Source organism: Plectrocnemia conspersa, unplaced genomic scaffold, assembly GCF_051122295.1.
Source record: "Plectrocnemia conspersa isolate PC_06_02 unplaced genomic scaffold, ASM5112229v1 ptg000002l, whole genome shotgun sequence".
Lineage (NCBI taxonomy): Eukaryota > Metazoa > Arthropoda > Insecta > Trichoptera > Polycentropodidae > Plectrocnemia > Plectrocnemia conspersa.
Genome location: NW_028277166.1, coordinates 14869250 through 14895844, shown reverse-complemented (window position 1 = coordinate 14895844; position 26595 = coordinate 14869250). Strand labels below are relative to the sequence as shown.

The 26595-nt window shown below is 31.6% G+C and overlaps 1 protein-coding gene across 5 annotated transcripts; it reads left to right on the top strand.

Moving 5' to 3' along the window:
• The first annotated feature begins 811 nt into the window (after positions 1–811).
• cd (peroxidasin homolog cardinal) lies at positions 812–26595 on the top strand. 5 transcript variants are annotated; one of them, XM_088181204.1, is made up of 14 exons: positions 812–927; positions 5293–5468; positions 9444–9592; positions 9858–10092; positions 10158–10366; positions 10843–11013; positions 11081–11251; positions 11396–11617; positions 14170–14367; positions 17352–17488; positions 17553–17720; positions 21265–21503; positions 21583–21752; positions 25993–26595. In XM_088181204.1, exons 2-14 carry the CDS (start codon positions 5329–5331, stop codon positions 26229–26231), a joined length of 2448 nt encoding a protein of 815 aa, XP_088037330.1. In that variant the 5' UTR covers positions 812–927; positions 5293–5328; the 3' UTR covers positions 26232–26595. The 5 variants fall into 5 exon arrangements, with proteins under 5 accessions (XP_088037330.1, XP_088037327.1, XP_088037329.1 ...); XM_088181201.1 differs by having other exon boundaries at positions 10152–10366; XM_088181203.1 differs by having other exon boundaries at positions 842–866; positions 10152–10366.

The following is a 26595-nucleotide window of genomic DNA, read 5'->3' as shown; positions in this document are numbered from 1 at the left end:
TTTGTTCTTTTACATTTATGCTATCTGATAAAATCTGACGAATATCTTATACTATTATATGCATTACTCATTTAATCTTCTTACAATATGTAAACAAACTGTTTCATATTATTATAGCTCTACTATTTACTTAAACATATGTATATGTGTACATATACAACTAACAATATGAACGATATCTTGTGTCTTGTGTGTCGTTATCATTTATCATTTTATTTTCATCAAAAAATGCACAAATATTCTTATCTAATTCTCTAGGTCGCCTACTATTTTTTTAATAAATTAAATCTTTACACATTTCACCATTTTCTACCCCATGTAACATTGTCTGTTGTAATATGATACACGTGAGTCATAAGAATTCTATAATTTCCATGAGTGAAATCGACACCACCCAGAGGATAATCGCTAGAAAGCCCTTTTCAATGCGTTAAAATAATAGATTTCTATAAAGTATGTATTATATAAATTCAATAATTTATTAAATCAATGACAATACATTTTTCATGTATTATGATATAAGTGAGATCATCAGTGAAATGTCCTTGATGATCATGATATTACTTTTACATTTACAATACGGATAATGAACTTGAATTTGTGAGTCACCTGATATTATTAACTTACAATAGATCATGCAAATATCTTAATATTAAAATAGTATCAAGTACAATACACAATTATCATAAATTATAATTATAAATGTAGTATTACATTATTGATTATTTTAAATTATAAATATAAAATTGAACATCCCTGCTAATAAATGAAACATTATCCAGCAAATGTGGATACAACCTTTGCTTGGCTTCTCGTTTAGTCTCATCTGAATTATCATAATGTAAACACCATTTCGAGACATTTTAGTAAGTTTTAGACCGCTTTTTAGCAACGACGAATATTAGAAAAAGAAACATATTATTAAATGTGAGTACTTAGCTATAAGTGTCATTATATTTTGCACATATTTTTTTAGTTTACAATTAAATTGATAATTTATTGTATGGTTTATTATTATTATAATTATTTTAAGTGAGTAGTGTTTTTTTTATAAAATATTGTATGAGCATTTGTTTTGTAATTGTTTGATTATATTTTATTTTCTCTATATTACTTTTAAATGCCACATTCGTTAGAATATAAAAGAAATACATTTATAACCAAAAACACACGCGAGGAAACCTGTTTTAATCATTCAGTTTTAGATATTTCGCGATCAAGAGTCGTTTCCGTGCTTAATTGCTGTTATTTTATATCTTTTGGCAATAGTGGTGAGTTTATTTGTGTTACATATATTTTTAGTTTCTTTTGTAAAACAAATTTAAAGTTAATGTCTATTATTCAATGTGTCAGTGATTCTGACACTGTAATGTTGTGAAAATAGGTTATGAATGGGAATGGAATTCCGTATATGTAGGTAGATGTACCTGGATGCAAACCATTGACCCCAACTAAGAACTTATTCCAATTATGCACATACTAGAATAACTGTCACATTTAGTTACATGTTTTGATTGAATGCCTTATTAGCTTTAGATCTCAGTTCTATTTTTGATTTAACACTCGCACTTATAGAACGTTTTTGTATTGAATTATTTCAATCTGCCAACAAACATAATTGTTTTGGATGCTACACTCGTGACATTGCAACGTAAACTTGCCCTTGAGAGATTCATTTATCTCTCAATTCTTGAGAAAATGCCTTTACATCATTAAGAAGTAAATTAGATGAAATTGTATTATATATTTTTTTAATCAGGATAGTTTTTATATTTAAAACACAAAATCATGTTACATTTTTCAACAGCATAATAGGGCTACTACTCATCTGTGCCATAATCCACACGCTTTCATTAAATTTAAGAATTCAACTGGTTAACTATTAGCGCATTTATCATATTTTTCTAGTGCCTTATCCATTATCAAACTGTTTATTTTGTTTACCACTATCTCAAAAAATAAATCTTATAAACTTATTATAATTATATTAAGCATGCGTCTTTAGATCCACATTTCGAATGCTTCTAGACCCTTTATCGCCTCATATGTAAAAATCCACGCTTCTACTTTGTATATGACAGAGAAAACATAACACCATACCATCCTCATTTTTAAAAGCATGTTCAAGTCGTGCCCACTAAGAATCTTCTTCATTCGAGTGACCGTTGTCCTGGCTTTCTCGATCCTGTATTTCATCTCAAGTGTGTGGTACCAGTTGCCCAAATATCGCTGCATTAAATGTAAAATACATATCTCCCAATCATCGATTCATAAATTTTAGTACAGTTTTATACATTACTACATACTTAACTTCATTTTTGCCAAATGCCAGATGACCACTTTGCATTTGAATGGCTCAATTAATGAATAATTTTATAAAGAATCTATATATTAAAATACAGGTTTTTGTACACATTAAAGTATACTTCACATAACACTTTTGTATTCCAATTATAATAATAATACTATGTTATAAATACTGTGCATTTGATTTATTATTATATTTCGTTGGTTATAACTAAAAATTGATCAATGATTTTTGATTTTGTAGAAATATATTCAATAATTAAATATAAGCTTTGAGTTTATTACTGGCCATTTTATATAAGTAATAATTAGTTAATAACATTGCTGTCAAAGATATATGGATGGATGATATGTACAGTGACTATGTGATAAAATGACTAGGTCGCTTTTAAATCACAGGTTAACTCCTAGCTACTCAAACGTAATGACTAGACTGAACTAAAATCTAACGATTGAAGTAGAAAGGCTACTTAGCTGCCTTACAGGGACGTCATTTCAGATTTTTCTAAAGATGGGTAAAAATTGGCTAGTCAGTGGTTATTTTTTTTAATATTTAGATTTCATTAATATACATAGTATTTCCCGATTTAGAATCCAAGTCAAAAGCAATAAAATCGTGTCATAGCCGTCGCAGTGGAAACTCTCAATTATCTGACGTTTATATTAGGAATTTTTATATCAATATTATAACAAACAATGAGTGAGAATCAAATGAAACATATCTAAACCTAATTTTGACCAATAAGAGAGTGCAAAAAACAAGCGTTCCTACTGCGATTGTGCCGGCACGATTTTATTGCTTTTGGCATGAATTTTTGACTTCTGAGAAGTGATATTTGTTTTGGCGCCCTCTTATTGACCAAAATTCGATTTGCATATATTTTGACCGATACTCTTATATCAGAAGTACGTACTAGTAATATCAGTAAAGATAGATATTTTATTTTTAAAACGTAGTGTAATATCGAAGTGCAGACAAACTATGGAGCAATATGCGAGATGCGACGTCTGTCTGTAGTTTTTCTTTCGCTTATTTTACCCTGAGAGATGAATTGGCATAGTTGAACTAATGAAAGTTCTGAAACAGCAAATAGATGTTTTGCAACTGTTAAATTGAGTTTCATAGTCATTTTAGAGCAGCATATAAATTCACTAGCACCTATCAGTTATATTGTTTTTTTGCTAATAAAATTATATATTTACTGGTGAAAATTGATTTGGACTTTACTAGTCAAAATATAGCTTCACTGAAAAATACTAATAATAATAAGTATATAAATAAATATATATTTATTATAATACTACATATGGAAAAGTCGAAATCATATAATTGTATTAGTACCTGCCAGATAAATTACATTTTCAATAGTAAAAATATATATCTACCAGTGAAAATGTATTTCGATATGGTGTCACTGAATAGATTTGAGACTGTTTTTTTTAGATTTTCTTAGAGGGATAACCCGTAAATTTACTGTTTAGGACCAGGGACGTCATTTCAGCTTTTTTAATATTTCGATTTCATAAAGATTTATAGTATTACACTTTTCTGACCAGATTCAAGGGGGAGCAAATGCATTCACCTGCCTCCTTCCCTAAATGACGTCCCTGCTGCCTCATTTTGGATTTCAGCGGTTTAACTTGAGTCTTGTGTTCATGAAATCAACTTTGGAACCGATTCTATGTTTTTAATTAAGTTTATAAGAGTGATTGCGTATTTAAGTTATTAGTTTACGATTCACTTGCCCAAGGTATTTGACAATTTGCGTCATATTGTGTAAGAGTAATATTTTTCACAACTTCCTCCGTTACCAAAATTATAGCATACCAAATATGGAATTCTTTACAGCGGATACTTTGTTAATCGTCCGTTATTAGCGTGACGTAAATAAACATGCTAGTTTTTTGATCGCATCCACTTGATCAAGGGTAATAGTGACAAATTGCGTCGGATGGTTTAAAAGTATTTTTTTAGACGTTCCTCCGTTAAAAACATATTGACCGTGCAATAAATGTTTTTGCCGCACACAGATAAAAATAATGCATTAAATTGTGTGACTTTACTGTTGGACTAAATCTTGCCTTTGAAGTATGTATATTTTTGTAAATATTTAACATCCATTAATTCATGATGATCGGTAACTTTCAAACAAAATTACTGACCCAAAAAATTCAAGACGATTGAAAACTACTTACGTAGGTAGAAGCTTATTTAGAATCGCTTTACTTAAAAATATCACATTTTACTAGGAATAGCTAATGATATTTTTATGAAAGGCAAATATGTAAAATATTAAAATTATTATTTAATCTAATTTTTTCATATATTATGAAAGAGAACGACATTTTTCTCGTCTTACAGACATTTTCAACAAAAAAAAAATGTTTTATAATCTATTACAAAACGTTTCTGCCCTCTTTATTTTTTCTGTAAGATTTGGTTAAACGGGGATATATATTTTTTTGTTTAATCGCCATTTTCAAATAAGATAGTAGCCTAGACTGGCTAACGAACTTAGCCGAAATGCTAGCAAAATATATTTTTATGAAAAGTTTTATTGCGATACAATTAAATGAAAACAGCAGTTATTTTTTTTTAAATAGTTATTCACGTATAATATTTTTGATTGTTTTATTTTTTACCCTAGGGTTTTTTTCACGAAGCTACGATTTTTATTATTTCGATAGCCGCCATTTTGAAACAAGATGGCAGGTGAACTAACTAACGAACTTTAAGTTTTTAAAACAAGTTTTATGTTAATGTGTTCAAACTACGGCAGTCAGTGTCCTCAATAACCGTTATGTCCAACATAAATGACAAAGGCGGTTCCTAAAAAGAAGTGCAAGTTTTTATATTAGTGGTTTTTGCAAGAGCAGGCAAAAAATGTGTTGAAACATTTTTTTGTTATTTGTGATTTTATCTAAATTTTACATTAAGATCTAAGGCATGTTCAAATATACTACTACTTCTATTCTCTTTTACAGTTCTAGGATGAACAATTAAGTACACATTCTTCAGAAATGGATAGACCTTCAACTTCTGAGCACACCCCGTTGGTGAGACCACCCAAGATTCCAAGCTATGTCTTCAGCTCAGTAGCGGCTCGCCAGAGAAGGAATCGTCTACACAAAGTCCAATGCTGCCTATGCACGTGTCTGATGTGAGTTAAAAAAATATTATAACATCTTCAATCAAGATGTATGAATAGCTCAATGAGGAGTAAATCATAAATTCCACTAGTCAACGAACTGATCCGGTGTAAACCGGCCTTTGTGGTTTGCGGCTTCTTTTCGCCGTTGCACAGATGATCAAATTTCGCCTACGTGACGTTTAAAATTATAACACGCGTATAGTGTTCGTGATCGCCAGAGAGAAACTCGGCTAGAGAATGGCTGATAAGATTGACCAATCTTTCAATGTGTTGTCTTGATGAAAAGATAAGCGATTTTTATGCAAGACGAAATATTTTCGCATAAATTTTATGTTAAAATATTTTTATACGTAACATAAAATGTTTTTTTAGAGTTTTGACACAAAGTTATATGATTATAACTATTGAAAATTATATTTTCAATAGTTAAAACTTATAGCGAAACAAGCTATTGTAGGAGTGTGCTTTTCTTGAAGAAGCTGGCGGATGGATGATGTCTTCGAGATGGTCCTCTGAGGTCTCAGGTAGCAGCACGTGGTTATGATCGATCGTCGACGGTGATCGTCTCTGTCTACGAGACAGAGTGCAGTCTGTCTCGTAGTGTGTTAATTTCTGCCGATATCCCTCGATTTCTCTCAAGTTCTGTCTGATCGTCCCTTGGAGATCTACTTTATGTATCTCCGACGAATCATAATAATACAGAGATCATTCAACCAATTGTTCTGCTCGTTTATTTGACCAATGATATATGTCCTCGCCTCTAGAGAATAAAATTTGCTTGATGGACAATTCGAAGGTCGAATAATTCAAAGGGTTGAATGTTAAATATTAACGGTGCTTTTTCTGTCGTCCGATTGCGTATTATTTGTACAACCATATTTCAAAGGTAATTACGACGTGGTTCTACGTACTTTTTACGTATTTCTTTACGTCCAAAGGTTCGTAGGTACGAAGGCTATTGTAGTGGTTCGTTCAGTTAGTCTATATTTATATTATACTATTGTCACGTTTATTCTTGTGATTATCGTGGTTATGGTGATTTACTGCACAAGTATACAAAGAAGAACCCTTACAATAAAAATGAACTATTATTAAAAACCGGCCGTTTCAGTCTGGTAATACTTACTTGTATGTAGGTATTCATTGTCTGATTGACGTACACAGTTGGTACTGATTTACCCTATCGTAATGCATTGCACTTACGCAGGTTAGAGCAAAAGAATACAAAAAAGAAACTGAAGCAAAAAATGTATAATTGTTAAATACGAATTTATATAATTAGGTAGAATATTTCACGTAATCTAAGTATTATTACGTAACATTTCCTATCTCGGTTAAATATTCAAGTAGATAAAAATAATCTCTTTAATTGTATTAAATACAATTTTTTTAAATTGGTTATTTACACAAAACAGTGTATTTTATGTGTAACTAACAACACTAAATGATTTTCGTTCTAATTGTACTAATAGTACACATGTTTTCGTTAGTCAATGCAAGGTTTTCTTTGTTTTTCGCTTCTGATATTAATAAGCAAACATTCGATGAGATAACGATATTTTTCAGTATACAATTTTTATTTTTATGCACAAAATGTAAATTTGATAATAAAAATTGTACATAAGCAACGGAAAATTATTTAATCGAAAATAGTTACTAAATAATCATAACCCTGATATAACGCATTGGGTTTGCGCCTGTTAACGGAAGATTTATTAAATAAATTAATAAGCTGAAACACAGGATTCCTAACCCTCTTTTTATAAAATAAAACAAAAGCAAAAAGTTGTGTACACGCTCGGTGACGGCGTAATAATCAAAATCAGTACTGATCTCTATGTCTGTTAAAGTAAGGTCCAACGGTTTTTAGTGCAATTGTTTGGGAAATATTATATCTTTAAAAGACATCTGAAAGAATGCACATAACTGCTCTTTGTTTGTATCGCTAATGAAAATTCTTAGTAAATTTGAGGGACATTTTCATGATTATTTTAGTAATTATTATCCACGTCGCTTTAAGGCTGGTCTCAATATTTTAAGAAAGGAAAAATGTTTTGTAGCCTGAATTTATAAAAAAAAGTGACGTTTTTTCTTTACTATATTTTACCAAAAAATATATATTATTAATCTATGATTTGAGTACCATAAAGAAATGATAAGGCAGATTTTATTTTGGATAATAAGCCCCCATTCCAAACCTCAAAAGTCTGTACAGAGTCATTTTTCAATATCATTTTTCATCCCGATTCTTAGATATTTTGTTAACAATTCTGCTCACCTGTTCAATCATTGAGTGATCCTCCCTGAAGCCAAATTTGTGATTGGGAATGAGGTTTTCTTGAGTCGGTATTGGTTTCAATCTTTGAAGAAATAGTTTTTCGAATACTTTTGATATAATCAAGAGCAGACTAATTAGTCTGTAAAACGCTGGTTTGACTGTATCGTTCTTGGTTTTGAAATCATTATAATCCATTGATCAGGATAGTACGCTACTCTTAATATAGCATTACATATAAATGTAATGAATTTCAAACCTTTTTCTGGCAATTCAATTCAATTTAATCAGCATTCAGGTAAAATAAGGTCATATCCTGGTGCTTTTTTTAATATTTAGATCCTTCATTATCGCTGTTTTTATTAATTGTACTATAAACAAAGTTGGAAAGGTGTTTCGAGATGCACTTCTTTTTTGGTTTCAGTCTGAGAGTCTAGAGACTGTGGTTTGAAGACATTTCTAGGTGGCAAAGTTAAGGATTTTTCTTTACTATTTCTTGTCCAATTTCTCTCAACATTTAAAATTTGAGGTTACTTTTTGTTGTATTTTTCTAGGGAAGAATTTGAATAATTTGTTTAATGGATCGATTGTTTTTGTTTGTCTTGTGATCTGCCGTTGTTTAAAAAGTTTTTTTTTCGATTATCATTTGTTTTATTATAATCTGACATGATTCCTTTAATGCTGGCCAATTTGTTCTCTTATTGTAAAAGGATGGTGTTTTCGTATAATTTATTACTTTTGTATACACGGTAACTATGATCAGAGAATGATCTGATGATAGGTGTAATGAAGATGACATTATAGTTTTATACAGTTGAACCTTTTTAATCTGATTTTAATACTTTGCTTTGTAAACTAATCATTTTTTTTTATTATGAATCAATTTATTTATAAGCAGAATACTATCGCTTATTTACCAAAATTCGTTCAGTGATCTATTGTTTATAAAGCGACTTGAAATGACATTTGGGTTATATTAGATTTTAAACAACACCTGAAAGTGGATCAATGAAATGTTACCTAATGACTATGCTCTTTGAAAAAGATCTTAATAATTTTCCACATTTATTTTGGATTTCAATTGCGTGGTGCTTATAAGTACTTTTATATTAACGAAATATATTTTTTAATATGCCAAGACTATAAATCAGTAAATTTGCAACACGTTATTTTTTATTTATTTAAATTAAATAATTCAGGTGCAAAATTTATTCATAAGAAAACACTATTCTCAAAACGCGCTATAAATATTTATATTTAATGCAAATTTAAGAGAATATATATAAAAAATGCGCAATTTACGAAGATCTTAAAAATATGCAAGCATTCGCATCGTTGCGGGAGTTCAAAAACACGCACCGAAAATAAATTTACTAATCCACTAACACAATTTTTCTCACATTATTTTTTATGTTCATATATTAAGTGAAAAAACACTTTTAGACATTGGCTAGGGGAAAATCGCATGCACTCTCTTCGACGGCGAGACAAACATCTAAAATAGGTCAAGGCCGTTTATTTCCAACGACTGTTTTTTGACTCTCAGATTTCCAAAATAAATGTGCACTACAAAATAAATTTACACTCTCGCTGAATGAATTTACATTTTTTTTATTTGTTTTTCACTTATATTTTTGCACTCGCTCTCTCACAATTTTTATTGTTTTAAATATTTTGTTTTACATCTTTTTCACTTTTGTGTTTTTCAGAATTATTTTTACACTCGCTCTCTTCATAACGATATCATACAACATCGAGAGCATCGATGAAGCTAATGATGACGCGTCTAGAAATACTAATGACACCAGTGAAAATATTACAATGATTACTTTGCTGGCGTTGTCGTGGCCAAGAACAGGTATAAAAATGGAACATGTTAATTTAGAAAACTATTTATATTTAAAATTTATTTGATTAACTGCAATTATTAACACAATAACTGAATTTACATATTGAACTGAACAGTTATATTGAAATAGACTAATATAAAAATGGAAATGTCTGTATTTTTCTGCAGTTTTCTCATTCAACAACATATTAAAAAAATAGGATCTAAACGGTGTTGGTAATTACTTTCTTAATTCAATCAATGTTTTGTATATGGTTTGTTTAACACATTTCAGATGTGAAAATGGACAAATGGGCTGGCACTATATTAGACAATGACTTGAAACAATCAGGAGAAGCAGGAGAAAAAGCATTAGCTCAAAGGACCAAATTCGAAGAAACTGCAAAATCATTGGTTCCAGGTTCTCCGGCGTTTAGAGCACAGCTGGCCATGGGAGCTACTCCTCCATCTTTGATCATGTCCAGATCTGGATACGCCAAAGACTACGCTACTAAATATTTTCTAGAAAAGTAGTATTCTGATTAATTTGCATTACTTCCTTTAATAATTGATTAATATATATTGATAGTTACAGAACTCCTAAGACCAACTGGTGCATTGGAAATGGACCGGCTATTAACGCAACTTGGACCTTGCCTAACTGCTTACAAGATCAAAATATCACATGCACCAAGACAAAATATAGAACGATCAATGGGACTTGCAATAATATAGAGCATCCTTTGAGTTGGGGTGTTGCATTCACACCATTTAGAAGAATCCTTCCACCTGTTTATTCAGATGGTATTTAAAAATCTTATTATATATTTTTACTGTCGCACCTCCTTCACCATAAGACGAGATCGATACTTTGTCTTTAAAACAACTACAATAGAAAACTCAATTTCATCAGTAGGATGTTACAAATGACAATAAATTTTCTAAAGCTTTGTTTGTTAAAGTAGGAAAATATTTCTATACTCGTAGCCAAAACGCAACAACATTATTTTCTTGTCGAAACATCTGTTTAATGTGCTGTCACGAGATAAATCAATTATATTTTTTGCCCTGCTGTCGGAAGGCCAAAAGCATCATATTTTTCAATCACAAAAGGGTTTTCCATTCACATTTTGACATGTCAAGATCTTTAAAGTAAAATGAGAATTGCTTCCATGAACCGATCAAGTGATTATTAATAATAACTTTTCTTTCTACTGTTTCATCAGCAGGACAGGTTATATTAAATTTGGGAAACATGTAAAATAATGTGGGTTTTTCAGGAATAATGCAACCGAGAGTTGCTCATAACAAAGGATCATTACCATCTGCCAGACAAATCAGTCTGCAAGTCCACAGGCCGATATACAGAGCAGATCCGCAGTTTACGGTAGTTCTTGCCGTTTGGGGACAGTTTTTAGATCATGATATAACGGCGACGGCTCTGAATAAGGGTATATATTATTAAGTGAATAGCATTATTTCATTTAATTATAAAAAAAATATATGATCATTTTTAAGGAGTCAATAATTCGGCAATATCCTGCTGCGCAGATTACACAACTCCTGGTAGAATACCGCACCCAGAATGCTATCCGGTGAAACTCGCTCCTGGAGACTCGAATTATGATTGGTATAATATAAGTTGCATGGAGTTTGTGAGATCTGCTCCAGCTCCTTCGTGCAATTTAGGTGATTATCATATATATTACTGAGTCTCTGACTCCCTGAGAACAAGTGACGTCTTTGAGCTTTATATTTATTTGTTCAATAAATATCTACTTCGTTCTATAAATACGTAACAATATTTATGTTTTAACTTGATGTTGTTTGTAGGACCTAGAGAACAATTAAATCAAGCGACTGCATTCATCGATGGCTCTACCGTATATGGCCCATATAATGATCTAGCGTTAAAATTGAGGAGTTTCGTGGATGGAGAGTTGGTAATGATGACTACTCCAGATGGAAGAGAGCTACTTCCAGTTTCTCACGATCCTGACGATGGGTGTAACGAAGCAAAAATGAATAAAAAAGGAAAATATTGCTTTCTATCAGGTTCGTTTTTAACTCTATAGTAGAAATTCTTAATCTTTTTATTTTTATGAATACCTTCACCGGCCAGAAAAAACAGCGAATAATTATAAAAACATATAATAAAGTCATATTTTATGAGACATTTTGATATGAAGGCTACTGTTTTTTTATCTTGATTGATGATTGATAATGAAAAATGTTAAAGACTGAATTAAAAGAGATGGAAGGGCAATGAAACAGTAGTTTATTATTATTTCTATTAAATATTTTAAAAGATAGCTAAAACCTTTCAACTGAGTTTTACGTAGGTTGCATTAATAGTCTCCAGAGCGGGTTCAACTCTGGATTCCGGACGTCGAACTGGACCAAGGGATGCGAAGAGAGAAGCGGCGGCTTATACATTTTTCGAAAGACTAAATTTTGCTCGATTTTCTCTTTTTTGAAGTTTATATGAACTTAATCAGTGACTTCGAAAGCTATTGTAGTTATAATGCCTTGAACTCTGAAATGAGTGTTCAAGTGTAAATGTCAGAGAAAACTCTAAAGGGGTGTCATGAGGAAGTGATTGTTGCTTGCCGCGTTCTAGTATTTACATATGGTCCACTTCATATGACATTTCCCCCCCGCTTATTTCGACCTATTACTGAAGGGTGACTCATAAGTTGTATTTTTAAATAGATTGCCGTTGGAACCTAGATTAGATTAGATTATGGCAAATAAATTTACGTGTTATTCTTTCTCAATGTATTTAAGATGTATGTATACTATTACTCTTTTTGGTTCATAGCGGGTATACTTTAACTTAATCTATGAAATAGTTTTTTCACGGTGGCATCCCATTTTAACGTTTAAACCCGGTTTTATTTTATTAATAATTTATATCAGATCTATGAAATCTTTTTCTTTTCGTGGGGAAACTAAGAACCTATCTAATTACACTTGCATTGTCACTGAATAGATCCATAGCTCATACTACCACAACCTATCGGGTGGTGTTTTTTCACTAAATTTTGCACTGTTGCCTACATTTTACAGATGTCCCTTATTTCATTTGATTTGACGGGTTTCTCAGTCTTTTTCTCATCCTCCCCAAACGAGATCTCCTTTGTAGCTTCGTACTGTTGTTCGCGATGCAGATATATTAGTACTTCAGTGGTCGTCTTCTGCCCATCTTTTGAATATCGTCCTCATTTACCTCCAGTCCCAAGTTCTACCCCAAAGACAACAATTTCATCGAAAATTGACATCCACGCAATTAGATCTCAATTTTCTCCAAGCATAATTAAGTATTTTTTTAATAACCCCACTCCATTCTTTATCGATGATCTCGAAACAGCTCGCGATGTATAATTTTTTTTCAAAAGTCTCTGAGGGTATGTACCTATATATCTTTTTTAAGTTCGACATGCTACATTAATGACTGAATTAATGGATTAGTGTTAGGAGGTAGAAACTTGATCTTAATGAACTAGAATTAATCCACTGTGTCTTCTTCAATGTCGGGATGATGAGCAAAAGCATTATCCATAACTAATAAAACTTTGAATGTTCAATTCTTTTCGAAAATCTATTTATTCACTGCAAAAAGAATTATCGACTGTTTGGAAGAAAGTGATGCTCGAATTGCAAGACATGAAACACTTCGAGGTTCCAGTGTATTTAGATTCTCACGTCTGTAAATTTGGCTAAAAGCCTTTTGACCGTTTTTAGAGTTGCCGATTCAATTCCTTCATTGCCTGATCCAATTGTTGAATTGGAGAATGCTTCAATTGATAAACCTAACACTACACTGAATGGAGTATATAATATAATAACTAGTCACAGGAATAATGAGGCCCTAGAAACAAACACAATAAAACTAAATTGATAAAAAAGGAGGACAATAACTGAGAAAGCACATTCATAAATTAACAAATGAAAATGTATAGAAAGAAGAAATAGCGTCAAAAGTATGGAAGACCAAAATCATAGTACTAATAGTTGACATATAAAAACTACTGGGAGATTATCCTACTTTGTACAGCTTACAAGTTTTAAACAAATAGATTCACTATAGACCATATTATACATAAAACATATATTATACATATTATGTGGCACAATGGAAAAGTAACATGAATACCATGAATAACAAGCTACATCATGCATTCACTGACTTTAAACGGACATTTGATAGTGTGGACTCATAGATCTCAAAATACTAAAGTACCCCGAGTACTAGTTAAACTAGTGTAAATTACTCTAGAAAGGACAAATATTACTGTTTTTATTTTCATCGTTTCAAGTGTTTAAAATCTTGATTTCCATACATACAATGTTAAAAACATAATTAAAACCTGCATAGCTTGCTTTATAAAACAATAACAGGCTACTCTCAAGAAACTTCAAGAGTTTCTGGATAACTCAAATAGTACCAAGTTTTTTGTCTCAGATATATTGTAATACGATGATCATAGTGATTTATAGTGTTTTAACGTGAACATCATCATTCATAAATCTCTACAATGGATCTTTAAAAATACCATTGAGTTTGTCAAACAATATAATGTGACAATATTGATTTTTACTTTCAGGAGACATTAGAGCTAATGAAAATCTCCATCTGACGACAATGCATTTGTTATGGTCTCGCCAGCATAACCTGATTGCCAGAAGACTCCACACCCTGAATCCACACTGGGACGATGAGAAATTATTCCAAGAATCCAGAAGAATAATCGGAGCTCAGATGCAGCACATTACATACAATGAATTTCTTCCGGTATTGCTCGGTAAGTATGTTTATAATAATTAAAATTTCCACGTTATTAGTCTAGTGTCCATTTTTTTCGGAACATGCGTGGGCGAGTGTGAATCATGTGAAACGATTGAAATACGTTGAGTGAGCTAGTGTATAAATAATTTTCTTCGAGATTTCTTTTTCCACTCTATTGAATGTCTTAATCATAAAAGTACCTTTTATGGAGTCAATTGAGTAATTATTAGCGCATATTAAGGTCGCGTGTTTTTATACAATGTCATCTTATAACCAAGGGCGGTTTATATATGTATTTATAACATAATAACGAGACACGTTTTTGCAAAATCGTTCCTCACGATTTTGCACACATGTATATTGTAAAATTTAACAGATGTTCAAAACAAACCTTATAGACTGTGATTAAAACTGTGACAAATTTGCAGTGTGGCAAATCTTTATCATACCTCATTAATTACTTCATTAAATACAATATTACATATATATAATTAGGTTTATAATATTGAACCTTAGGTAGTCTTGTTATACATTTAATTTTTTTAATACTTCTGGAACGTTATTCTCCAAAGAAACACAGTAGTCATGATTTTCGTTCTGAAAATAACTAAATTTCATACTTTTATGCGTTTTATATTTAGTTGTGGATCATTCCTGATTGTAATCAAGGATCGTAGTTATTAGTCATCTTTCAAAATGTATACATCACTCAGCTGACCATTTATTTTATATTTATTTTTACTGTTGGGCGTTGAAAGTAATTAATAGATTAAATAGAATTGTAAAACTATAGTGTACAAAAACTGCTGTATATAAACTGTATTACTACTTTTTTAATTTTAATAAGTTTACAATTTATATTTATAGCTTATTGTAATGCAAAACAGCAACTCACTTAGTAACTGTTTGTATAAGCCTATAAAAATGGTAACTTAATATTTATATTTTACTTCACACTTTATTTATACAAAATATTCACTAAATTTAAACATCTGGCACGAACATCTTCGGAAAGGTTTCTTATCTGAGTGTCTTCTTTTATTACTTAACAAAAATAAGGCGAGTTCAAGTGCTAAAAATTTGTAAGCAATTTTTGTCATTCCCAGATCCATATTAAAACCTTCCAAGAAGAATACATATTATGTATGAACCTGCCTTTACTTATGCAGCTTTATAAAAAGAGCAGAAATTGTAATTTTTTTAAAATATTTTAATTTTAAAAAGTAAAAAATGTTTCATAAAATTTCTCTACAAATGAGAATTCACGATTTGACATTTTTCTCGAGAAATTCTCGAGAAGAAACACTGTTCATAACGTTATGCCTGCACTACACTCTTTGGAAGTTGGCCAAGGTTGGCCAAGAACGGAGAATATAGTGGGTTACTTCGGGGTTACTTCGGTCGAGTTCGGTTCTGCCCGCTCTAAAATCTCTCGGAAGTTGTCCGAGGTTACCGAGAACCGAAGGTAAAGTGGGAGTAATTCAGTCGACTTGGCCAGCTTCGAGCGCTTCCGAACAAGCGGTGAGATACTTTCCCTTGTGCTCTCTCGCGTGTTAAGTGACGAGAGTGAGAGAGATAATGATATGGTTTTTCGCAAACTAAGATAGAACGAGTAACTTGGTTCAATTTCAGTATGCGCGTAGGCGTCCTATGGTCAACACGCATGTCGAGCGCTGCATCGTAGTCACGTGGTCAAGTTATAATACCACATGCTTATCGGGGACTTCAACAGACTCTTACTGGCGTCTTTGAATATTTTAGGGCACCAAAAGAGATTAATTATATTTTTGATAGTATATTCTTCTAACAGATATCGTTATTATATTTTTTTCATATAAAATTAAATAATTAAAAAAAAATTAGTGCTACTTGATTTTGCTAAAAAAAATCGTTTCAAATATCCTTATGTATTTTCCTAGATCGGTTTATATAAATGTCACACCATAAGGAATTCTTATTTAGAATCGATGGCGACAAATTCTAGGATAGTCACAGATGTGGTGCTCGTATTTTGAAGTATCATTTGCATGTCTTATGGCATTTTGCAAAAGCCGACAAAGATTTTGCGTAAAATGAATATTTACGACCGAAAAGTTTTCATTGATATTGTATTGGTGAGTGCCTACACAAACTTTTATAATTATCAGTAGCGTAATTTTAATAATATGACAATTTACAAATTGCGATTATTTGGCACATTTTTCGATCGCGCACAAATATGCCAGCTGTACGTGACAGCAGCCGCCGTGCGGACGTCATTCACGGCCGCCGTCCAAACGGCATATGAAAAGTCGGCGACCTCAGCCGACTTCAGTTGAACTTCGGTTCGAACAACTTTCAGAGAGTGTAGTGCAAGCATTACAGCAGAATGCGAAGCAATGGGAGTACCACATACGGTCATATTTCGCAACTCCTTAACTCCAAGGTTGGTCGTTCGGTTATAACGCATTCGTTAAAATTTAAAAATGTAAAATATATTCCCATCTTCGCATTAAAATAGACTGTGGGCCATAGTTTGTCGGCCCTTGATATAATCATTATACGACTGAAAAATGTGCAGCTCTAGACTCCAGTCTCTAGCAGCTCTAGAGACTGCAGTCTCTAGAGCTGCTCCACAGTGATTTGGCTACCAGAGACCCTACCCTAAATAGAGAGGATCTGCGCCACTGTGACTACGTCTAAAGAACGATTTTAATACATAATATAATTGAGTGCAAGTAATTAATACATAATTATGCCAGATCTATCTCGAAATTTGACTAATACTTTTCAAATTTGGAAGATCAATATATTTATATCACGTAGAGTTTGGTCTCCCGTGCTCTCACCACTTAATAGCCCTTGACAACTAGTGACTAGACCCATGAGACTAGAAAGTATTTAATTAATATTTAAAAACACTTATAAGTCGATTATTTTGAAACAACATGTAATATGCTCAACACCTCATAAGTTTTGTAGATACATAGAAATAAATTAATATTTATGTTGCTCCAACAGGTCCAGAACTAATGGAAAAAATGGAACTGTCGCCGCAAACTCAAGGATACTACGAAAACTACAATGCATCTATGAATCCTTCCGTAGCCAACAGTTTCGCTTCGTCTGTTTTCAGATTCGCACACACCCTATTGCCAGTAAGCAAGAGTGCTTAATTATAGACCAAACTATGCTTTCATTATGCTAATTTAATATTTTCAGACGTTGATGAAGGTGGCCAACTCGCATACCGACTCGCCAGAATACGTCCACCTTCACAAGATGCTCTTCAATCCATATTCATTATACAACAAAGGAGGAGTGGACGACGCCATGAGCGGCGCTATGCAGACCGGAATGCAAAAAGTCGATCCTTACTTTACACCAGAGGTCAGTTGGACAAAAGCATGTGCATGCATTATTCATTAAACTCTTTGTTTGGTTGTACTTGAGATAGGCGACGACCGAGACCTGCTTATTTTCTGGTTCACTTTCTTTTTTTTATCTCAATCGTTACCTCTGTTACGTTTTCCGGCGTACATTATGTTTGTTCAGCTGAACGCCAGTTATGTTAAAACATTATGAGTATACAAAAACATCAACACTGTTGAGTGATTAAACGAAAGGTATTGCGTGTCAATTTTAATGCGTAAATGTGGAATGTGTTGTGTTCAAGCTAAAAATATGATTGTTTGAACTAAATGTTATTTTTAAGTTAGTAGACTAAAAAAATATTTCATTACTCTAACACTAATATTTTACATTGACTCATTTCCATGAATTTAGAGTAGTAGAATATTATTCATTTTTTAAATTAAATATCTAATAATAATAGTCCCCTACGGCAATGGTATTATGACTGGACGGTTTGCCAGGTGTATATCAATCAACAGGATTGCATAAACGAAAAGAGGTAACGTATAATGTGCAGCAGTAGTGTTAACATAAGAAAATAAAAATCGAACTTATTTTTTACTTTTATTTGCACAATCATATTGTAAGCGTACATAGTCTGAATTATGTTTTTGATACATTCCCATTAAAATATAACTTATTAGTGCGCAGTGCAATTACATATATGAAATGCTAGCAAGAGATTGCAAGTGTTCTATTGGAAATTGCTGTCGATAAGCCTAGATATTTTAATTTGTGAACATTGTTAGAGTCAAGTAAAAGGATAGCTAATAATAAAGTCAGTTTTTTCACTTTGAAAGATATTTAATTTATATGAAGAAAATAAAGTAAAAAATAATACGTGATTTCTAGTAATAAAAAATATACTTAGAACCTAATAAAATATTTGAAAGAAAAGTATGATGCTCTTTGTGGATCGCAAAAATATTTTTAGGCTACTAGTTGAACAGCGCTGACTTAGTCTAGTATAATGTAGTTTGCCCTTCTATATGTTTTATTTTATTTCATAAAATAATTATTTTGATGTGACATTTTATTTATGCTTATAGCATACTATACTATATATTGTAATATTATATAATACAAGTTACTAGCTTATAACCATTAACTTGTTTTTAGCTACAATATAATAAAAATAAAAAAATAACATAAAATGTTTTTTTATACTTGAGTAAATCGTCAGCAGATCTAATTTCATAATTGTGTAACTGTTTTCTAAATTTAAATTTAGTATCGATTTTCCCTCTAGCATATTTTGGTAACCATTATTAGTTCATATTTTGTTAGAATTATAGTGAAAATATTAGTTTTTGTATGTCTTTAGTGTGAGCAAGGAAAGCCAAATTTAACATTTTTTTTATAGCACTATTATAAATAATCTGAAGTGATTTTAATTTAAATTTACTTTTAAATGCCCTAACCAAATTTGTTCTTCAGCATTAAAAGCTAAAGTGTTTTGATATGTAGTGCTTATATTTTAATTTAAGGTTGTTTGATTCATGAGATTATTGGATTAGTGTTGTTACGTGAAATATTTTTATAGTATTTCCTGGTATGAAAATGTTCTTTGATTGTTGGTTATTATGAAGTGATTTAAAATTATTATACAAATGTGTATTTAATATACTTTATGAAGCTTTATTTTTAATGATTTTCAATTTAATGAAAAATAGTATTATTAATGTAACTCCACACCGAGCAAACATATGTTAAAATAATTGTTTATTTATTAAGATTGTAATATATGCCGAATAAAATCAATAAAATAATAGAATCTTAGATACTTTCGAGTGAAAGTCAACGCGGAGTGCACGAAGATGAAAAAGATAAATTTCGGAATTCCGTTTTGGGACCGTTACTCTACCTAATATTATATATACAGATAATCTCTCAAAGATAAACATTTGCAGACGACACAGCTGTGATTTGTTCCCATCATGACCTATTAAAAATGTCATAAAACCTTTAGAGAAACTTTCATGGAATTGAACAATGGTTGAAAATTGGAGAATAAAAGCAAACGTTTATATTGAATAAAAAGTCCTGCCAAAATGTGCCAATAAATGGTCAAGTATTACAACACAAGAAGAGATCAAATACCTTGGAATATATTTGGACAATCGACTTACAAGGCGAAAACATGTTTTTACTAAAAGGAAACAACTCGGAATTCCATTTCGACAAATGCACCGGATCATGGGAAGAAGATCCCAAATGACACTACTAATATGCAAATCGATAATCAAACCAGTATGGACATCGCCATCATACAGAGATTCCAAAACAAGGTTCTGCGAATAATAGTCGACGCTCCATGGTATGTTCTTACTGACCTTAACTTTTGAAATCCATAAAAGATGAAATAACGAACAAATATATGACATATAGAGACAGACAAAATCCACCCAAACAAAATGGCAACCGAACTACTTGAGTTTTGACCATCTGACATACATGGCAATAATTCAATTGAAAAGAGTAAATATAATCAATTGGTATAAATTAATTAATTCGTTTCTGTATAAATAAATATTGAGAGGCATCCAATGTGATGTTTTCTTTAAATGCAAATATTGTAATAATAGAAATACTTATTGTTACGTATATAAACAGATTATAATTAAATAATAATTATACAAAAATTATGAGGGCCTCAATGGCAGCAAGCCCATTAGAACGAAGTTCCAAAATGTATTTAATAACTTTAAGCTTGGAGTCCAGAAATCAGTCAAGATATTTAACCACATATTTACATTATACTTTACTGTTTGGAAGCGGTGGCAAAGTTGTTTCTTTTTCTTAATTTTATTCTGTTTGATTTAATTTTCCACCTAATTTTAAAACTTAACTTTTCTAAAGCTCATAGTTTTGTTTCCCTAGTTTAAATAAATATTTTAAAATATAAATATTAAAAAATAATAATAATTTAGAATAATAATTTGTATTTAAATACTAGCCCCACGATTCGAAGTAAAGCCACTGGTTAAAATAAATATGACCAATTAGCTTAAAAATATAATATCTTATTAATTTGTGTAGTTTATATTAATCAAATATAGACAGTGACATTTATACCATTGTTTATTCATGTTATTTTATATTTTTTCCATATCAAGATATATTTCAAGGTCGTTCAACGTACCCACTCCAATGTATAATAGAATGATAAACATAATTTAAAATTAGTATAAGAAAAGCAATGAAACTTTCAAATTATAAATATATACAATTTAAATTCACTATCTCAAATCAAGAATTGCGCATAATATGTCAATCTCATCAATGTGACATTTCAAACAAAACATAAAAACATAATCCTTGTTGGCGGATGAGTTGTGTCAATGTCTCTAAACTCGTTTTTCGTTGACTCACCGACAGGGACATAGACACAACGTCTACCAGTAAATAAACTACCGTTTTTATAGCAATCTTTGCTTCAATGCCATAACTGCAACTACCTCAATTTTTTTCTTGTATTTTTAATTTATTTTTTCTGACTCCAAATCAAATTAATCAACAGCTTACAAGTCATCTGTTCGAGAGGGACGAGCCCCTAGAGCAGGCCACAGCCGGATCCAAACCAATATCGCCGTGCGGTCTGGACCTCGTTTCCTTGAACATCCAACGAGGCAGGGACCACGGCCTTCCGCCATATCCAATGTGGCGGGAGCACTGCGGCTTCAAGAGACCCATGAGCTTCAGTGACCTCAAGAATGTCGTAGACCCCGATTCTCTGTATAGGATTTCGACAATATACAAGTACGCCATATATGTGCTTCGAGCGAGGCGTGCTTACTGTATAAATATTAACGTTATTGTTTTTTTTCTTAAAAAACAGAGACATCAATGACTTGGACTTGTACACGGGGGCTCTGAGTGAGATTCCCATGAAAGGCAGTGTCTTGGGACCAACCATCACGTGCTTGATCTCAGACCAGTTCATCAGGCTCAAGAGAGGAGATCGGTACTGGTATGAAACTTCGGAAAAGCCTCAAGCTTTCACAGCAGGTGGGTTATTTATATATTTTTTTAAATTCAAGTAATATATTTTTGACGCCCTACTGATAATTCTTCTCCCAACTATGAATTCTAATTTATTTTTGAATACTCCTTTCGCTCGATTGATCTAATTTTAGATCCTATAACTTTACCATGTATGAACAGTGCCACATGCGGCGATTGCCATTAGCTCACACCTCTGCATTCCTTTTTCAAACAAGGTCGATGAAAAAGTTTGAGAATATTATTTTTTGATCGAAATAATTTATCTATCATTAAAAAAATACTTTGAATTATTGAAATTTTTCCTTATTAAAATTTAAATACTCGTACATATGTTTATTTAATTTATCACAACTCTAGCTAACTAATTACTACCTGAAATTTTAGTACTTGTGTAAAATGCAAGACGTTAAGAAACCAGGAAAAGAACCAGACGATATTGCCTCCTACAGAGCGATAAGTATTATATTAGAAAAATAAATTAATAGAGAATCTTTATCTCTTATAAAATCATCAATTTGGCTTACCTGGAAAAGAGACACTTCTTAATTAAGATCAGAAAAATAAACACAAAAGTGTACCAAATATCATCGGGTTTGCCTCATGGCAGCGTTCTTGAACCGATGCTGTATTTATTATACACGAACTTAACAATAATTGCTACATTTGCCTACATACATGCTGAATTGCTTCATTACATTACAATAATGAAATCTGATACTAACTCAAAAATAAATAAATATTTGATAAAAAATATCGGAAGCGCTGGCTCTGACGCAATATGTTTTGGTGCGATACGACACACGCCAGTTTGTGTACGTGCAGAGCGTGTGATAATAGAATAGCCACATACATAAATGTATATGTCTACTTACATCATTTTATTCATATGGATAATATTTTAAAAATAACATAAATATTAGTAACGCAAAAAAAATTAAAACGTAGTCACGTATACGCCCCCCATTTCCAACTTTACAAGCACGGACTTTTTTACATAATTTTCTATATAGCACTTGAATATTTTATCAAATTATTCAGGCTTATTGATTCAATTTGTTTAATGTAACTCAAGAAACGTGTCTACTGTTAAAATTTCAGTGTTAATACAAAAAAATATGTATTTGCAACTGATTCGCCAAATTCCATTACTAACTTATATAGTCTATTGGCAAGTCACTGTCGAGCCCCTGTTCGAAATGTCTTATTATATTTTTAAATCAAAAATAAATTTTAAAGAAAGTTAAACAACTTATGAACTACTGTATACAATAATAGTATCATTAAATTATTTTAAAATAGATCAAACACTTGTGTTAATTTGCGTCGCATCTCACATATATGATAATAACTAGTTTGAGAAGACAAAGAGCGCATAGTCACATGTGAAATTACATGTCAAGGTGAGATTCAATTAAAATTGCTCAATTATTAATTTCTTATTTCATACCAGACGCTTCCTACATTTAGGTATTGTATATAAAGCAGGGCTGTGGAGTCGGAGTCGGAGTCGGAGTTGGAGTCGTGGAGTCGTGGTGTTTTGGCCGGAGTCGGAGTCGGAGTCGGAGTCGTGAAAAATGAGCGACTCCGAGAATTTTTTAAATTATGAAATTTATGAATTTTTAATTGCGTAATAATGAATGTGTATAGCGTATGAATATTAAACGTGTAGAAAAACACCAATAATACCTGATAAAATTAAACTTTTTTGAGTCGGAGTCGAAGTCGGAGTCGGAGTCGGAGTGGAGTCGTGTTGTTGGTAAATATCGGAATCGGAGTCGGAGTCGGAGTCGTGTTTTTTTTTAACGACTCCACAGCCCTGATATAAAGCATAATCGATGCCAAATACGTATCGATCATTGTGCATGTTACATCATGTAATAATTACGCGTCACGATGACCGTTTGCGAATATAATGGATCAGCTGGCAATGGTGTGTTGGGAACAACTTTCAATTATTTGGTCTAGTAGTTTTTTTTAGTCTTGGGATGAAGTCATAACATGGCGTGCAGTAAGGAAACTCAAACATTTGCCGACCTTTTACAGAAATAGACATTTGTTTCAATTTTTTTCGATGTATAATATAATTCACATTTTGTCCTTCTGTTTTTAGACTGTCTAAAACACGCAAATGGAGCACTTTTTAATGGTATAACCCGAAAATATGTGTACAACAATGCCATTGGCGAAACTAAATTTCATGCGACCATCAAAACAGTGACTTTCAAGTACATTTATGATTTTTTACTGCACTGGTTTATAATTGGCTAACATATTAATTAATTGTTAATCGCGTAATTGTCTCTTGCTGATTGTCCTTAATCGTAATGTTGTTCAGATGGACATCAAATTTATTGCTAAATCAAAGAAGACGCTCTCGTACCGATGCCGAAATGTAATCCTGTTTTGGATAGATCGGTATCTGCATCGACGTCGTGTCAGGACGCGCCTGATGGCGTCGGCATATCAATACAATAGTGTAGCTCATCTGTCTATAGTTGAGGTCTGTGTACGGTGAATATCACTAGTATGCAGCGTGCTATCGCAGATCAGATATCAGCTGACAATCGGGGCTGGTCGGCGAGGATTACTCACCGACCGACCAGTTAGTGTTATTCACAGTTTAAACACTGATTTATTTGTAATAAGATTTTGTTTTGGCTTGAGAATATTAGCTTGTTATTTTTACTTATTTCATTTTATGTTAAAATGATTATTCAGCTGCGCAAAACGTGGATAAATAATCTGTTTCTTTTATAGTCAACCGCTTTTGAATATTAATTACTAGGAAAAAATCAGTGATATTTTATCATATTTATATTTAAATAAATAAAATATAGAACTGAAATTACACACGCATCATGAAAAGTTGCAACATTTTTATATGATAAATATACTAATTATAATTTAATGTGTAATTTAATGAAAATGTAGTGAATATATTCTTAATAAATTGTATTTTCCTTTAAACGCTTAAAAGTGTATTTTTCCTCGAAGCTTAATTATCTGGATATATTACTGGTATATTAACATTTTATTTACAGAAAAAAACATGAGGTTCAACTGCAACTTAAAATTTACATAAATATTAAATAGACATGATAGACGAATGGTATAAGTCCCTGATAATTAACATGAAAGGCCTGGGTTCTCGAATCTCATACGGACCTTGTCTGTGTCTGGGAGAGAAAAATTAGTGATTATTTTATAATATTAATTCCGATCGATCATCGCAGATTAGGTTTACCTAGATTTTCCTGATCTCACGGATGAATATCGTAATGATTAATTAAACTCGAGCTAGGTCATACATATCTGGTATTGAAACTTCTCTAATAATGAGCTAATACAGCTCATAGAGAATATGTATTAAAAAAATAAGAATAATAGCAAAAAATGTTTATAAAACTATTAATATATTATATTATTTATTAATTGTTGTAATTATATTTTTTTCAGTATAATATCATTTTTAATCAATAGATGTCACTTTGCAGCTGGGGTTGATTTTTATTAAAAACACATTTTTATAAATAAAAAGTTGAGTCTCCTGCCGAGGCTTGAACCCACACCCCCATAATAGCGCAATCCGTAATTTGAGACGTTACGGTTTGCGTTATTCTGACCTTTTTGATTCTTTAATAAATAAAAAAATCAATTAGAACATTATGTTCAAGTGATTTCTAAATTTCATTTTCATGTTCATGAATTATCTTTGTTTGCAAAGACATGTTATTGTATACAGTAGAAGCATTTTTATCGCTTCCTTATATGCAATCTTGAAAGCCTTTGCAGCTCTTAATTGTTCGTAAAAAAATCAATACTCAATTTCCAAAATATGTATAAACCTTTGAATTAAAAGTACTAATATTTGATCTTTCGCATTATTATTTTAATTTCAATCTTTTCTTAATCTTGAATAAGGATTAGTACTGAAAGTAGTGTTATAAAAATACATACGAACAGAACGCATTCCTTTTCGTCTAATGGTGCTTCGACTCTCAATTCCATTTGAACTTATTCTTCTGGAAATTCATTAAAATAAACATATACAGATAACTGATATATACAAAGTTATTTTAGAGATTTTTTAACTTTAATGTATTATATTATGATACGATAACACAAATTATATATATTCAGATAATACAAATTGTATATCTTCAGGTTCGCTCTGTACTTTTTAACATAATTAGTATAGTTAACTTACATCAATGCTACTAATTATATTATTTTTCATTCCTAGATCAACTGAACGAGATTCGCAAAACAAAGTTAGCCGGAATTATATGCCAAAATGGCGATTCCCTGGAAGAAGCCCAGCTATACGTGATGAGGAATCCAGGATCAGATAACCCTCTGATCAAGTGCTCCCAATACCAAGAGATCGATCTGAGCATGTGGTACGAAGCACCGATGACGGCGAGGGTCTCGTTGACCTCAGGCATGGGAGTTCGTGCCTTCGCCGTAAAAGGAAACCCGTGAATGCATTCACACTGGCCTTAGCCGTTTGACATTTTCCTATTTCCGCAAACAGTTCCATGCGAATCTAAATAAACTTTTCGTTTCCAATGTTTGTTATAATAACTAAATATCATAATAAGTGTATGTGTATTATAAGATATATCAAACGGTCGTATGAACGGCATAATTTTGCCGGCGCTAGTATGAACATTCGAGTCCACTTACATGCGCCACCATGTTATTCGAATACTTTTTGTCATTTTAGTGTCCTGTGTTTTAGTTTTAGTAGAAGCAAAGTAAAATAATGTTAAAAAGACTATTGTATAAAATTATTTTATATGTATTTTTCATTTATTATAATTGCAAATAAATATTACTATATAAA